General features: G+C 38.2%; 1 protein-coding gene across 3 annotated transcripts; it reads left to right on the forward strand.

Annotated features, from left to right (window-relative positions):
* Positions 1-10656: 10656 nt before the first annotated feature.
* Positions 10657-14317, forward strand: HEMK2 (HemK methyltransferase 2, ETF1 glutamine and histone H4 lysine). Of its 3 annotated transcripts, none has more exons than XM_031612474.2 (6): positions 10657-10755; positions 11003-11089; positions 11670-11760; positions 12497-12580; positions 12751-12892; positions 13812-14317. In XM_031612474.2, exons 1-6 carry the CDS (start codon positions 10727-10729, stop codon positions 13919-13921), a joined length of 543 nt encoding a protein of 180 aa, XP_031468334.1. In that variant the 5' UTR covers positions 10657-10726; the 3' UTR covers positions 13922-14317. The 3 variants fall into 3 exon arrangements, with proteins under 3 accessions (XP_031468334.1, XP_089977725.1, XP_031468333.1); XM_031612473.2 differs by having other exon boundaries at positions 10670-10869; XM_090121599.1 differs by lacking the exon at positions 11670-11760 and having other exon boundaries at positions 10661-10869.
* Positions 14318-16090: the final 1773 nt, after the last annotated feature.

Genomic DNA, 16090 nt, shown 5'->3' on the forward strand with positions numbered 1-16090 from the left:
TATTAATACTTTTGACCAAAATCATATGATTTGTCATTCTGCTTTTTAAAAGTTTGGAAGTTGCTTTTGCTTTGCTTTCTGTTGAAGGAGTTCTGTAAGTGAAGTACCGCTTACATATTTGCCACAGTTCCTGAGGTTTAAACATGGGCCATATTAGTAATAACAATCAAGGTATAGTGAATTTCCTGAGGATTAATGACTGGCTGGGAGGAGATGAAGGTCAGCAGCACAGCCAAGGATCATTAACCCAAGCTGGTCATTAATCTCTAAAATATACCTCATGCCAAGGTCAGTATTGTTATTTTAAGCTGCAAATGAAAAAAACATGGCCATATGGACTTTTATTTGATAGTTTTAACTGTAACAGCTAGCATATTTTAGAAAAATTAATTATATCCAGGAGAATTATATTAGCTAATCAGACCACCATCCCATCCTTCAATATTTGATTAGTCTTGCTTTATTTAACATACACTGGACTATGACAGGCAGAAATGATATATAACATTTTTTCCATGTACAGTGCTTGTAGATCTGTCAACTAGTGAGCATGTTTGTGTATCTATTTCTAAATTTTTATTTTCATCCCAAATTTTATCTCCTAGATCTTATTAACATCTCTCATAAAATATTTGTTTGATTGAACATCTGTTCATTAGAGTTTTGAAAGTGATGTCTCCAAAAAACATTTTAAAGTGAGGTTATTAAAGAGGGTGTCAGTAATTTAGGGAACGTTTACTTCAAAATGTGTATTACTCTCTTTAAGTGAAAAATGTAATGGCAATTTTTATTTCTATTATTCATGTTTGTATTTATGGTAGTCCAACATTTAAATTATCATGGCCATTAATCGTTTTTGTAGACACTCATCCAATTTTTATGTCTGTACACATGGGTGGGCTTCAAAGACTTTAAATTCTCCCTGGCTGGGAAGAATGCAGCCATCAGCTCCAGTGATGTACTCAGTGGCATGCTTCAAGAGGGCAGACTTCCCCAGGCTTTCTGGAAATAACTCTCCAAAAAGCAAATACTGCCAATCCTTGTCTCCAGGCTCTATAGATACCCTCAGAGACTGAAAGTCCACAAAATCTGCTCTCTTGGCACATTCCAATTTACTACTGAGGTAGGTGAGTGTTGAAGAAAGCAGGTAAAGACTCAGATACAAAAATATTTTGATCTTTCTAAAGCAAATAACTTTTTCCCTGTTTCAAAATCAAGTTTCCCTTGTGCTTTAAAATGTTTCCTAATGATAGAACTTTTGTCCCATGAGCACCTTTTCAACTTCTCAACCTTGACAGTTTTAAGTCCTCCCTCTTATTTCCCTCTTTTCTGCTGAAAAGAAACAAAATGGACCTTTTGACTTCTGTTCCCCAGGTTTACGAGAAAAAGTGAAAAGATGCAGATCTGCAGAGCTTTGACTCAATTCAGAATAGACCACAAAATGCTTTCCAACATTTCTTACAAATGCTAGCTCCACAATGAGACAAAAGTCTACATGTAATGTGCTACAAAAAGACAGCAGGAATAACAAGGATCAGTTGCAACCATTTTTCTTGCCTGGCTAGGTCCTGTTTCCAGATGAGGTCAATGAGCAGTGCTTTAGAGCATGGCTCACCAACCAAGCACCTTGAAGATTTTAATACAATTCTAAATCACCTCATTTATTCATACTGACATATGTTATGTCTCTACTTGTAACATATTTTTAGCATTTCCTTTAAAATATATTAACAGGTGTGCATGTGAAAAAAAAAAAAAAAAAAAAAAATTGGACAGCTTAAGGAGATTGTTGTTGCTGGATGAAGCCTCAATTTGAGTGTAGTCCAATGAAAATGTTAACTATGTAGCCTTACAAGCCAAAAAAGAAAAAAAAAAAAAAAAAGAAAAAAGAAAAAAGAAAAACCACCACAACAAAAAAAACCAAACAAATCTCTCATTCAGATTGCAGATCAGGCCACTCAAACAGAAAGAAGCTAATCTGCAGGCTCCTTTTCACAAAATATTTAGGTTTTTTTCTTTCTGACATGCTTTTTTGTACATTCTCCTTTTATTTTTTCCTTTAAAAATCCAAGAGATGCATTTAAATAAATGTAAAGTTAAATAAAAGCCTGAAAAACCTATGAAATACAGGATCACGTCATAATTTATGAAGTGCTAGCAGATGTTTGTTGCTAGAGAAAGTTGCTGCAAATGTGGAGATTGATCCACGGTCCTTAGTGCTGAGTTAGAATATTTTGATGGCAATATTGTATTGACTGTCTTGTACTATGATGAATTCCTTCAGCGTGGGCCAAACTCTGCTGTTACTTTTTTTACTAAACAATCTGTGACTTCACAAATGATTCTACTAAAATAGCCTTAAATGAGTAACTATGACTCATTTTTACAATGTATACTTATCACTCATCTACAATATGGATAGCTATAGAGTCAATATATAAATAGGTTGCTCCAACAGAAATGTCTCTTTATTTCCATGGAAACAACAACAAAGATCACAATAACACTATTTGATAGAGAAAATTCTCAGATGCAAAATCTTCTTTTTCAACACAGTCACTACCACTAACTATCTATTTTTGCCACTGCTGAACAAAAACCTGCATGCTGCACTCACAAAATCTTCACCAGTGGAGGTGACCAACTGTTTCATAGCTGCTGTCACCTATGATGGTGTCATTGCTAGGAAAATGTTGCCCATGCAGTTCATCTTTCGCTGTCTCAAACAGATGGCAATCAGAAGGAGCCAAATCTGGATTCTACAGTGTGCATAGCAGGACAGTTCAGCCAAGATTGGTGATGTGCTCCACGGTCTGGTATGGGGCCTGGTGTTATCACGTTGCATGAGAAAGGCTGTCTTCTTCTCTAGACTGATTCTGGAATTTTGAGCCTTCAGCTTAGTCAGCATCATGATATAGGAGTCAAAGTTGATGGTTTGTCCAATCTTTGTTTGATCAGTCTTTCCTATCTCAATACAGTGCACATCAGTTTACCCACTGAGGGCTGTGTCCTGAACTTTTTCTTCAGTAAGGAATTAACATACATTTGCCAGTACATTTACAGTTGTTTTGAATTGGGCTTATAGTGGTCACACACCATATCTCATCACTGGTAATGATATAATCCAGGAAACTGTCACCTTTAGCTTCATATTGGCTCAATAGGTCCTGGTAAACTTGTATACAGTGTTCTTTGTGTTCCTGTGTAAGCATCTGTGGGACCTATCTGGCACAAACTTTGCGATATTTCAACGTTGCCACCATCATTTCCAGTGCAATCAAGCTGATATTCAGCTCAGTACACAGCTCCTCTGTTGCATCTGTTGCACAGCAACAGAATATTGATAGGAAGGTTCAACTTCTTCTGCCATACCTTCAGCATTCACCTCAGATGCTAGTGGGCCAACATAATAAAATAGGAGGCATTATGTTCAGAGCAGCCCACATATTTTGCACATTAGTGTCTTTTTCCTATAGTCTGTCAGGATGCTTTATTTCCATAACACTCAAGAAAATCTTTCTTCTGACGTGCCTTATGAGATGTACCAAGCTTGCTGTATCAACACCCAACACGTTGGTAGACAGCTGCCTAACATCCCCCCTTTTGAAGTACGGGTATTAGTAATGGAGTCATTATGAAAGACATGTCAAGATTGTTTTGAAACAAAAATCCTTTTTAATATTTCTTTATTAGATTTTCATATTAAAATACACACGGGGAAAACTGCCACCCAAAATGTAATTACATGCAGATTATGTTTAGTTTCATAACAGTCACACTGGTTATCTGAACACATTAGCATTATCCAGGAAATAATACAGATAAGACTGTGCTGGCAAAATGTTCATAATGTATCCAAACAAAAAGATAAAAAGAGACTTAATATTTAGAAGTGCAGGAACCACTGCCTGTTAATCTAAGATCAGCATCAGTGTAATCATTTTCAGCAGTATCAGCCAAGAAAAGGTACATAGAATCTTCTACACGATGGGTGTCTTCACTGCCATTTTTGCAAGTATGTTGTATAATAAACAATTCCCAAGCAAGTTTTCAGGTGACAGCAAACTGGGAGGACTGGTTCTTGAGATGCAATGGACACGGATTGAAATATGTGCTTCAAGCTGGTTATAAACAAAAACAATCTCACCCTGAGGAGAGTCAGGCAGCAGAGTAGGTTACCAGTGCGGCTGTCCAGGCTCCATCTTCATAGAGTTTCAAAACTGCCTGGCAAACACACTGAGCAGTCTGATCTGATACCAGAGCTGGGCTTGTATGGTGCAAGAGAAGGAGCAAGAAATTTCCTGTGGCCCTTTCCATCTGGATCACTCATCCTGTAGTTAGATCAAAAGAAATATCAAGATAGAAAAAATACCAACTGAAACCTTCTCACAATTCTCGGATGTTCCTAGGATAACAAGAATAAAGAAGGTAACTCAGGTAAAAGTCAATCACTTTAATTAGTGAATTTCTCCTTATATTTCTGATCTAACATGCTTCAGTAAGTCAACAGAAAATTACATTTTTTTACTACAAACATCTCTCAGCAGTCATTGTTCATGTAGAATAACAGCACGGAAATTAAAACTAAGTGCATGATGTTTTAATAACCTGGCTGTTTAATATATCCTATTCTAAATGACCATTTGTGGATGGCTACATCCCTTGAAGGATTAATGTCTTAAATTCATTGTTTCTTAAATAAATTGCTTCTTCAGACCATTGGTTTCATGCACATATTTTGAAAATTAGCTCTATTATTTCATTATATACCATGAAAAAAATGCATTTCTTACTCGTGAGTTTTATGGATTCCTGAGAACTTGTTTAATGTTTCAATTTCTTCAGTTCATGTAATGCATTTTCAACGTTCAGCTTTATAAGCTTCAATCACATTTTATTCTTACTCTTTCCTTCTCTAGCCTCCTAATCTATTCTTCAGAATGTGCTTTTTAGCCTACCATGACTACTACCGACAGACTAACCTGGAAGATAACTCGTGTTATTTTTAATCTTTTTCTAAAAGGACTTCCATTCTTCCACAGTCAAGAAGGAATATGTGTATATTGCCATGTGACTGCATATTATTTTCATGCTTTCTCTCAGTTCTCCAGAAATCTTGGAGACAAAGTAAGAAAGCAATGTCAACTCTAGCAGTCATGATCAAGCACCCCACTATTTGGCAGGCAGGAAGTGAATCTTGATGGTTTGTTTGTTAGAAACCAGTGATACAAAACAACTTTAATCTTATTTTCCTTTCAAAACTAACACTCTACAATGGCAAGAAAATGAGGAAATGCCCTTAAAATAGTTGAAGGAGCCAATCTGCTTCCATGTACATTGTTGTAGTTTCTTGTGTAGAACAAACATAATTCCTAACCTCTAAAGGAGGCAATCTTGGTAACTCAGTTATAAAAGCTTCACTACAGCTCTGCTGCTTGAGGTGCTATATTTTAAGATGTAATGTCAAAGTTAATAACTCGATCATTTGTGACTTAAAAATCCCAAGTCTCTTTTTTTTTTTTTTTTTTTTTGCATTAGGAGTAGGTTTTTCCTTGGTTTCTGGCTCAAATCCAGGTAAAATAATTATATGTGACTACTTAACTAAATCTTCTCTTTCTGCTTAGCTGAATTTGGTATTACTCATTTTCTTTCCTGAAGTGTTGAAATACTTCTGTATACTATTAAAATATTTCTTGCCTTTTCCCTGAGGTAGCTGCATTTCAATGATGAGTGAAGTAATTCCTTCAATATAATAGTTTGTAATTGGTTTGTAAAGGTTAGTATGCACTCTGGGATCTTTCCAAGGAGGGATACAAACAAGTATCCATCACTCTTTTTCTACAGTATGTCATCTCTGGACCTCTTCTTAGCAGGTTTAGAAATTCCATAGCTGTGATTAAACATTACCATGCCACAGTGTATTGAAGCAATGTCATGATGTAAGGGCAAGAATTTTCATCAGTCAGTAGGGAAGCAGGGAAGTGAACAAAGATTCAAACTATTCACTGTAGACATGTAAAAGAAAGAGAAATGTGTAAAAAATAGCACTCACTCGTGTGACAGTATCTGTGGAGAATGTGGAGTGGGAGAGATTTGTTGGTGCAGATTTTTACAAGCATATCATGCAGGCTCCTATTCACTGATGGTGAAAATGCACAACTAATGGTGGTGACTATGTTGAAAAACAGTGTGTTGTAGCCAAGAATTTGCTCTGTCAAATAGTGTTAAATTGTGCTGTTCATATCAGTTGTAGTGGAAATAAATAGGAGGCATTAGTTTCAGAGTGACCTATGCACAATTAGAAAGGTAAACGTAATTGGGAAACCTGACACTTGGAAAAAAAGAAGTACCTAATGAGTAGAAATGTGAAACATCCAAGTATTCTTCACATGAATAGTTGCAAAGTTCTTCACTCAGTATTCAAGGAAGCAGTAAAAATGTTATAGTACCTGTATCGTCAAAGATGTTACTGCTTTGTGACTTTTGACTATGTTGCTTCAGGCATGTCAAGGAAAATAAGCTTTCATGACTGACCAGGGAATAATTTAACATAATTAAACAAAGGAGAAACAAAAGCAGGTCTATAAGTAAACCTCACAACTCTGAAATGACAAGCTTTAATAATTACAAGAGTAATTGATTGAAATAAACCATGGACCGAATTTCAGCATGTGAATGTGGAAGGGCCTGAATTGCTTCGAGTCAAAAGGGCTGAAAATATTTGATGGTGGTTAAAGTTTCTAGATATAACACAAAGGGTCAAAAAGTAAGAGAAAAAAGATTGATCAGTAAGAATGCTATGCCTCAGAAGCAAGAAAATACAATGTAAAGTGAGAATTGTTAAAATCAATTGAACCATTCTCAATGAAGATACTAAAATACAAAGCAAAAGGTTTTGTACACGTGTTGAGAGAACACAAGAAGGAAAGAAGCAGGACCTCTGTACCACTAAGCTGGCTTAGTGATTAAAAACAGACAGATGATGATTTTGGCCATGATGGTCACAGCAGTACATCTTACTACATTACTCCAGTGTCTGTCTCCATTTCTAAAATAGAAAAATGAAACATAGTGAATTTACTTAGACTCCCATGAAGCTTTTGATGTGGTGTTATGTGGAAAAGTATATACTAAGCTGGGGATGATGGCATTGGCAGAGGAAACATGAGGTGAACAAGGATCTAAATACAGATGATACAGCCATACATCATACTGAAAAGGAATAGTATCAAGTTAAAAGTAAGTCCCTAATGCTGACTTCCTTAAAGATTGTTCTCGGGGCTGAAATTACTTAATGTTTTTACTGTCGTCATTGCCACCACTCTGATGACAATATGTAGTCAAGAGACCAGGACATGAACAACAGACTCTCAAAGTGGACTAATAAAACAATAAAACCCTACAGAATTCTTACTTCATAATCAGTTATCTGGAAACTATTGAGGAAGAGCTTAGGAAAAACAGATGAGCACAAAATGGTTAAAAACAAACAAACCCTTTTGCAAGGAAAATGCAAATATGACACTGAGGTATCCCAGAAGAGACGAAGTAGCCACTGTACTTCATCAAGCACCACTAAGGGATTACCCTTAGTGGAATATTTTGTACATGTAACATTCAGTGTTAAGTCAAACTTGAATCCTTACACAAAGTACGAAAAGATGGTAAGGGAAATTAAGAGAACAGGAACCTTCTTATTTAGTCAAGCAGAACAAAGCCTGATGAGAACCTTCATTTGTCTACAAATCTATCAAAGAACAACTGTGAACTGTTTAAGCTGATACAACTGCCAGAAGAATAAGTGAGTATAAAGCCTATCACCACCACCTTAACACTGGGAATTACAAGGTTACTGTTAGAGCAGGGAAGTGTTTGGAATGAAGTGCCTTTCATTAGAAATACTGACAGTTAAGAAACCTAGCTCCTTTTATGAACACATTTGTTCACTTTAAGAAAAATACTGAAAAATGTAGTTGCCTGCTGGATTCCACTGATAGAGAGATTTCTTCCAGCCTATTCTTAGCAGCACCGGCCTTGCAGTATTCTTGCTGTCTCTGCTTCTTCACATGCATAGGAACAGGGACACTCACAGGTCCAGCACAGGTCTACATCTCATCTGGGACACGGAAGGCCAGAAGCCATGGAACATTTGAGAATTTAATGACTGAGACCACTGAGGGCTGACAGGCAGCTAGGAAGGTATGGGTTAAGCATTGCTGTGTGAGAGAGAATAGGCACCCAATTCCAAATAGGACAGGGCCACACAGCTCAGCTAGGGTAAACAAATGGCTATGATCCTTGTCAAGAACAATTTTTCATCTCTGTAAAGCTCAGTTTAATAGCATGGCACAGGCACCATTGAAAATGAGAATATTAACTTTCCAACAATTTCCCCAAATTGAAATAGAATCTGTTTTGGCAAAAACAGTATAGCTGTCTACCAAGAAAAACATTTTAGGTAGTTATATAAGCAATAAAAATAAATGTTTTATAAAATTCACCCAGAAGGACTTATAAGTATTAAAACAAACAATAATAATTAACCAGATTTCATGAACTATTGAACAGCCAAAACCAACAACTTGTACAGCTGAAGATGGTGAAGTCATTCCTTCTACTGCAGTCCAAAGCCTGACCACCTGTGGAGATTTTAAAAATATATCCCAAGAATTAATTTTCCTAATATGGACAGAGAGGAAAACTCTCTCTCTTAGCACAATTTCGTTTTAACAAAGTAATAGAATTTTAAACTTAATATGTTTTATAAGTACTTGTTTCTCTGGTGCAGAAGCAAACTGCTAGGAAGATGAATGAAATGAAGGAGTATCCAATGAATGCCCTTTTGCATTAAAAACCCCGGGGCCATCTCCAGTCAAGCTCCACTCACTAGTGCTCCTTGAAGCAGCTTCTCTTTCTCAACTGATGAAGAAAACATAGAAAGAGTTTCTAACAGAATTATCACAGTTATCAACTGTAATAATTTTTCTAGGCATCAATCAAGGAACTTCCAGAAAAGGAAACTTTTAGTACCTTCTCACAGACTGAGATCTCATTTACACTCTATGCAGACAACATGTTGAAAGACTGAATGATTTACCACAGTAAATTTGGGTCAGAGCAGGGTTAGGAGGTAAATTAGAAGGAAAAAACTGTTAATTTTGTTGGCAAAATAAAGGTTGAGATCGCTTATGACAATACTTCTAAATATACTTGATGGAATAAATTAAGGGAAAACAATGTTTCAAATTAAAAGGTAATATTTGTATAAGATCGAGTCCAGGAATAAATTTGCTCTGGAAATTGAAATTATCCAAGTTTCTAGAACTGTTTTACATGCTACACAGTGGTGCAAGGAACCTAAACTCTTGTAAGACAGAGCTTGATGATTTCATTTCTGTGATAGGACAAAAATGATCCTTGAGTCATAAACTCATCTTTGGATCTGTGGTTATTGATTTCTGGATATCTGCTTCTTTTGACTTAGCACAAAAGTGTGGGGTGAAAGAGTTTACCAGCTGATCATACTGGTGCATGTATTTCTGGTATATTAATTATGCCTCCCCCTAATTTCTGTTGATTATCTGAAAAAGCATTGGTTTTGTGAGTAGAATAGGGAGCTGATTTTACTGGAAATGTTGAAGGTGGGCCACAGAAAAAGGCAGATATAAGGTAGGCAGCACTAATGCTGAACTATTAGCCAAGTCTTCCAGATGCCTCACTGGCAGGTGTTAAAACAGTGAAAGAGACACATCTCAATCCTTAAAGGTCCTTAATTCATCACAGATTAATCCACCAGACTGCATTATTTTGCTAATTTTCCAAGAATCAGTGCGTTTTGAAATGGTTATAAAAATGCTTTAAGATTCTAGCCCCTTTGTTAGCTCCTCGCATCTCCTTCATCTAGGTGTCTGTTTTCAGGCTTTCAGAACAGGAGGGTTTGGCACACACACAAAGGGACACACTTCATGGTGACCAGAACTCTGACCCTCCTTCCTCTATTTGCTATCGAAAGCAAATTGCTCTTCTCCTGATCTCTGCCCTGAAGCTGCCCTCTATTCCCAGCTTTGTAGGGCCTCATTTCTGCTTGAAATTGGGCGTTCATACGGCTGGACCTGAGGCTGCTGTCAAGAATCACGGGCAGATCCTTAGAAACAAACTCATGTAAACACGGAGTGGCAACGTCAATCTTTCTGCTGTGTTCTTTGCTGTAGAACTACCGCTCGCGGGCTTCACCAGTGCCTCCTTCGCTTGGCTTCCCGCTAACTGTGGTGCAGAGCTATTTCTCCAGAAGAGCTCTGAGAAGCTAGAAACTTTCTAGGCTATGCTGGATCAGACCCTGGGCAAGCCGATCTAGCTGTGGTGTCCCTGCGCATTGCACGGGAGCTGGACTAGGTGGCCTACGGAGGCACCTTCGAACTCTAAGGATTCTATGATACTAAGCTGGTGCAGGTCCCGGACTCGTGAAGATTCTTAAAGTGGATCACGAAACCAGCCAGTCTCACTGATCACCGCTCCGCGGAGCCCGCGGACATCCCGCTACCTCCCGCCCGCTGCCTCAGCAGCGCTACGCGACCGCCAAGTGAAGTTCAACAGAGCTGATCTGGGGACGGGGCGAAACCTACGCTCTCCCATTGGTGGCGCAGGCCTTGGCCCCGCCTCCCTTCCCTTCCGCTGACGGCCGGGACGTAGGGAGCGAGTGAGCGCATGCGCGATCGCCCGAGCGCCGATGGCGGCGCCCGCGGTCCCGACGCCGCGGTACGAGCATATGGGGCCGCGCGGCCCGTATCGGGACGTGTACGAGCCGGCCGAGGACACCTTCCTGCTGCTGGACGCCCTGGAGCGGGATGCGGCCCAGCTCCGGCAGGCGGGGTACACGCGGCAGGCGGCTGTGGGGACGGCGGGGCGGGGCACGTGTCGTAACACAGCCCTGAGTGGTTGTGTGGCTGCCGGAGGGGCTCGCGTACGTCACCAAAAAATCTCACCCGGAGTTTTGTGTCTTTAGGATCGACATCTGCCTCGAAGTAGGGTCTGGGTCTGGTGTGGTTTCAGCATTCCTAGCTTCCATCATTGGAGCCAGTGCGCTCTACCTGTGAGTATAACAGCGAGCCTGCTGCACGAAGGGTGCCTAGACCTCGCCATGTGCTCGTCTCGCTTTAAAGATTCCCCTTTCCGTAGAGAAATAGCACGTCGGTTCTGCGGGGGATAGTCAGACTGAAGAGAGCCTTATCTGTTCACCTTAGATTGTGTACCCGTTGGGCAGAAATATGGCTTGAATTCAGTTTTCCCACTCCTTAGACGGTGATGACACATCAGGTTGTTGGTGGTTAACTGAGATTTACTAGGGAGTGTATGTATGTATGTTTACATACAGAGCTGGTATTAAAAATATAATGATTTTAAATGCTTATTTGCACATACTTCAGCTTTCAAACAGTCATTAAGAGCTCACAGAATTGAATTGGAGGGGACCTTTAAAGGTCATCTGGTTCAACTCCCCAAATCCAGCTTCCAGTATAGAACTGAGTGGTGTAGCTGCTGATACACCTAGCTATTTGTCACTATTTCTTATAAATTAAAGGCTAATCTTGAGATTACCTTAGTCAGCATGCAGTTTGCAGAATTAATCTTGCAGATACAGGAACCAGTAACTTACAGTGTTTTGTTTTAAGATGTACAGATATCAATCCTATGGCAGCTTACTGTACGCTGGAGACAGCTCAGCTGAACAATGTTCACCTTCAGCCAGTCATTACTGACTTGGTAAGATAGCTTCAGTAATAACATCTTGATAGTTTTTGTAATTTTCTTTGTAGTTTATAACCACAAATTCCAGAATAACATTCTCTTGATAAGCACAGAGTAAAAAATGATGAACTACTAGAGTGCAAGAATAAAATACTACCTTTGTGTCTGTATGTGTATCTCTTGCTGTTCTGTATCTCACGTAACACTGTTTTAGGAGTACTGTTCTGCTTCTCTTGCACATAGAAAGTGTTTTGGTGTTCCTGAGTCAGGCTGAAGTGATTGAAACTAAGCCAAAGTTGGCAGCATGCTATGCTCAGAAGAAAGCAAAGTAGATAAGGATCTACATGCAGTAACCCAGTTTTAATGACCTCACACAGAACGGACAGAAGGACAAGTAGCTTGTTTTCTAGAACAGCAATAGAGTGATATTACACAGGTTTGGCAAATATATGAAATTTAGTTTATCATCTCATATAAAACAACCATATTCAGAATTGCAGCAAACTTATTAAATACGTCCTGATTATTCTTAGGTCACCCGTGGGTCTGAATTCTCATCGATTAACTCATTTGCAACTTAATGGCACACCCTCTGCTATTTATTAATTTATTTCAATTTTGTCTGTGTGGCAGTTTATATTGATAGGAAAATAGCCAGCACTATGTAACTGTATGCTTACAAAATGGAAATAAGTAATAGTAAAAAAAATAATAATAATACTAACATAAGAATTAATTATTTCATCTCTAGGTCAAAGGACTGTCACCAAGATTAAATGGGATGGTTGATCTACTGCTCTTTAATCCACCATATGTGGTAACACCCTCTGAAGAGGTAGGAAAAAAGATGCAAAATCCACAATAAATGTTCTATTTTTGCTGTCAGGGTAGTTGGCAAATCAAATCAGCTGAGGTATGAGAACTCAGACTGTAATTTTTCAATTACCTCTGACATCTTTGTTATTCTGTATTGAGGAAGATGATTTTTGTTTTCCTTCTTTCTAGGTGCAAAGCCATGGAATAGAGGCATCCTGGGCTGGTGGCAAAAAGGGCAGAGAAGTAATGGACAGAGTTTTTCCATTAGTAGCAGATTTGCTTTCAGCAGGAGGATTATTCTACTTGGTCACAATTAAAGAAAATAACCCAGGTGATCAGTTTCTTTGGACCCTTTTGGACCCAAACTGTATTTAACAGCATTAATCAAATTGTTGATCACAACAATGCTCTGGAGGCTATCAGAACTTGGTAAACAAGAACAAAGTAGTACAGAAGTCTAATCTATTGTAGAACTAGCACATTATTTTGACTGTGTGGATTGAAATTTGAATATGTATTCTAGGCTATTTGTTAGAAATGCAGTGGCATATTTGCATGCCACATGCAAAGCATGCCATTTGTGTGGACTCGTGCTTCCATATTTGTGTGGGTGACTAAACAGCAGAGTGACTTTTACATAATCTGATGTCCCTTGCTGTCCATTTTCTGAATTTATGGCTTGCATATTCAGCATATGGTGAATTAGACCAGAACTTGTTTTAGCAACACTAAGAACTCTCTAGGCTACTTAGGAAAACAGTAGTATGGAGAAACTGTAGTATGCACATCCCAAGCCCAGCAACTCTGGACGACTGCAATTCCAAGTCTGAAATCTTCTGAACTAGGTAATGAATCCAGGCCAACCCCTTCTTACAAATGTTGTAAGTGTTGTAAACTCAAAGGCAAAATCTGACGGTTGGCAATAAGATGTTTTTATTTCTGAATCTTTTCTTTACACAGGTCAGAGTTGCTCCTTCTGACCTAATGCTTAATGGGTTGTACGCTATGAAGGGGTTTTGAGAAGAACTGTAATTCAATTTGGCATTATTGATTGTTATTCCTAATAACAAAATACTGAACTTTGTTTAGCAAAATGTAAACTTTATTTGTTCAGGGTAGAAGACTACTTGTTGTCTAAAAATTACTGTCTAAAATAACAGTTGTAGCTCATGTTTAGCAGACACTTTAGTATTGCTTATTATAGCTGACTTCTCTAAAAACTTACTGTAATGCTGCACTTTTCATTATAGATGAAATTCTGGAAACAATGAAGAAAAATGGCTTAGAAGGCACACGACTGCTTTCCAGACAAGCAGGACAAGAGATGCTTACTATCCTCAAATTTAGGAAGCCTGAATAACTGTTTTTGTTATATATACTAGGCATGCCAAAGGTTGGATATAGAGTAAAGTTGTCAAATCATTTCCTAAGTCAGATTTGGACCAAGTGCATCCTCACTTCCTCATTATTGCAATGAAACTGATCAAGACTGTCCTTATTTTTATTCTGGATGTCAACCAGCTTTTATCTGGTTGTCAGGTACAGCTGTTCTCTGGCTAACTGCAGGAGAGGTGTGAGTGAACTGGAAGATACCATAACACATCATGTTTTGCACTTCGCTGCTTTTACAAGTAGGAATTTGTGTATTTATTTTTTTGGCTTATTGAAAGAACATACGTATTTGATGTAACTTTTCCTGTTTTAATAGCTTCTCTGTTCCTCTGTTTGGTTTAAATGAAAATTTGGAATCATGTTACTCATTTTGATGTAATACAAGGCACGGCTTTCGTAGAAACTGATCTTTAAGGTTCTGTGTTAACAGAAACTTTAAATGATTAGTTAGCTTTTTTCATGGGGACTAAAGTCATAATTTTTTGTTTGTTTTGTCAGTTACTAAGGCATTAGAATAACTGTTCTATATGACTTCAGAGGCAAGCATATAACTCTCTACTAATCTACCTGGCAAAAACTTTAGAAGGTTTTTCATCGTTGGAGCTGACCACCCAAAAAAGCTCAGCTAGGAGACTGAAGAAGGGTTTTGGACAAGCAGAACACCATGAAAGAAATTAAAGTGTAGGGCATGTTAGCAGAAACACACAACTGCAAACCTAGCTAGACCACCTGAGGATGAGACATTTTACTGCAAAGTAATGTGAGAGGCTACTTTTTGACTGATACAGGTCAGAAGTTGATGTTTCTCAGGCAGAAAGCTTATTCCTTGTACTATGCTGAAGAGCATACAGTACTAGAGAGCAGGCAGTCCACAGTGGTGATTGTTCTACATTCCAAGATCACTGTTCCCCAACTCAGAAGACTATGGAAAAACAAACACTGTGATTCAATTCAAGCACAGCTAATGCATTCCTTTCAGATAACGTGGGTTTTTTTTTTTTGTCAATATGATTTTATATAGATTAATATAAATGTGAGCACAAACACCCGGAAGGAGAATTTAGACAGAAGATTCAGTTATGTAAAGGATATTACCCATTGTTTGTTAAGTACAAGAATCCCTAAATAACAAAGTCTCACTGACCAAAGTGAAGCTACAGTTATCTTTGATTCTTAACTTCAGAATACCTTGTCTAAGGAATGCCAAACTGAGATGAAAGTTTGTGACCACCTGTGAAATAACAATTCCATAGTCTCTTTCTAGTGATGAATTTAAGCAATTCATGTTCTTGCAATTTACCTCCTTTAGTGTAAGGAGGGGAGCTTCTCATTGATATTGCTTTTATGCAGAATTGTTTTTTTGGTGTTATAGCTGTAGTGCTGTTCCTCCTTAAGATTGCTCTGTGGGCTTTCTTTTGTTAATCATTTTGACCAAAGTAAAGTTGCTGTGCAAAGGTCATGACATCAAAAAACAATTTTAAGATGGAGTTAAAATATATAATGGAATCAAACTGCAAGTTTAACAAAGGGAATTTTTAGTTCATCTGACTCTGAGCTGTAATTTAAAAATTAGCTTAAAAACAGGTAATCAAAAGAAAAAAATGCAGTTAGCCCTTGAGCATGTGGTTTTAATACAAGTTATAAATGACAATAATGGATCAGAACACAACATGTAATAAAACAACACGCTTTCAACAAAAACAGATCACAATGGACTATCTGGCAGCTGGATTTCTAAACAAGGAAATAGATGTGTCCACTTAAATAATGAGTCAGTTCTCCTGGCCACAGTGTACTGGTGTCAGCTGCAGCTTTTGTGGAAGAATTTTTCAAAATGCAGTCCAAGGAAGAACATGGGCAAGTTGTTTTTTTTAAGACTAATTTTTTTATGCTACTATCATCATCCTGCTGTAGACTGGGAACTAGTGACGGGCAAAAACTATTTTTTCCCCTGAACTTTGAAATTTGCTGTATCTACAGAGATGACTGCATAGGCACATAACATCTGCCAGGGCACACCCATTGCCTTCTAGAAGACTAGAGAATTCAATACTATTTCTGAAAAGTTTGGAAGGAGCACCCCTGCATTCACTGCATGAGAATAAGCTGCATGGCAGATACAGACTATGTATGCAGT

Source organism: Phasianus colchicus, chromosome 1, assembly GCF_987193195.1.
Source record: "Phasianus colchicus chromosome 1, bPhaCol1.hap1.1, whole genome shotgun sequence".
NCBI classification, from domain to species: domain Eukaryota; kingdom Metazoa; phylum Chordata; class Aves; order Galliformes; family Phasianidae; genus Phasianus; species Phasianus colchicus.

What these genes read in the sequence shown, in the direction of transcription:
- HEMK2 (XM_031612473.2), top strand. Translation starts at nt 10,727, where the DNA reads ATGGCGGCGCCCGCGGTCCCGACGCCGCGGTACGAGCATATGGGGCCG. An exon ending in GCCCAGCTCCGGCAGGCGGG is followed by an intron (nt 10,870 to 11,002) that starts GTACACGCGGCA and finishes TTGTGTCTTTAG; the next exon opens with GATCGACATCTGCCTCGAAG. An exon ending in TGGTAACACCCTCTGAAGAG is followed by an intron (nt 12,581 to 12,750) that starts GTAGGAAAAAAG and finishes CCTTCTTTCTAG; the next exon opens with GTGCAAAGCCATGGAATAGA.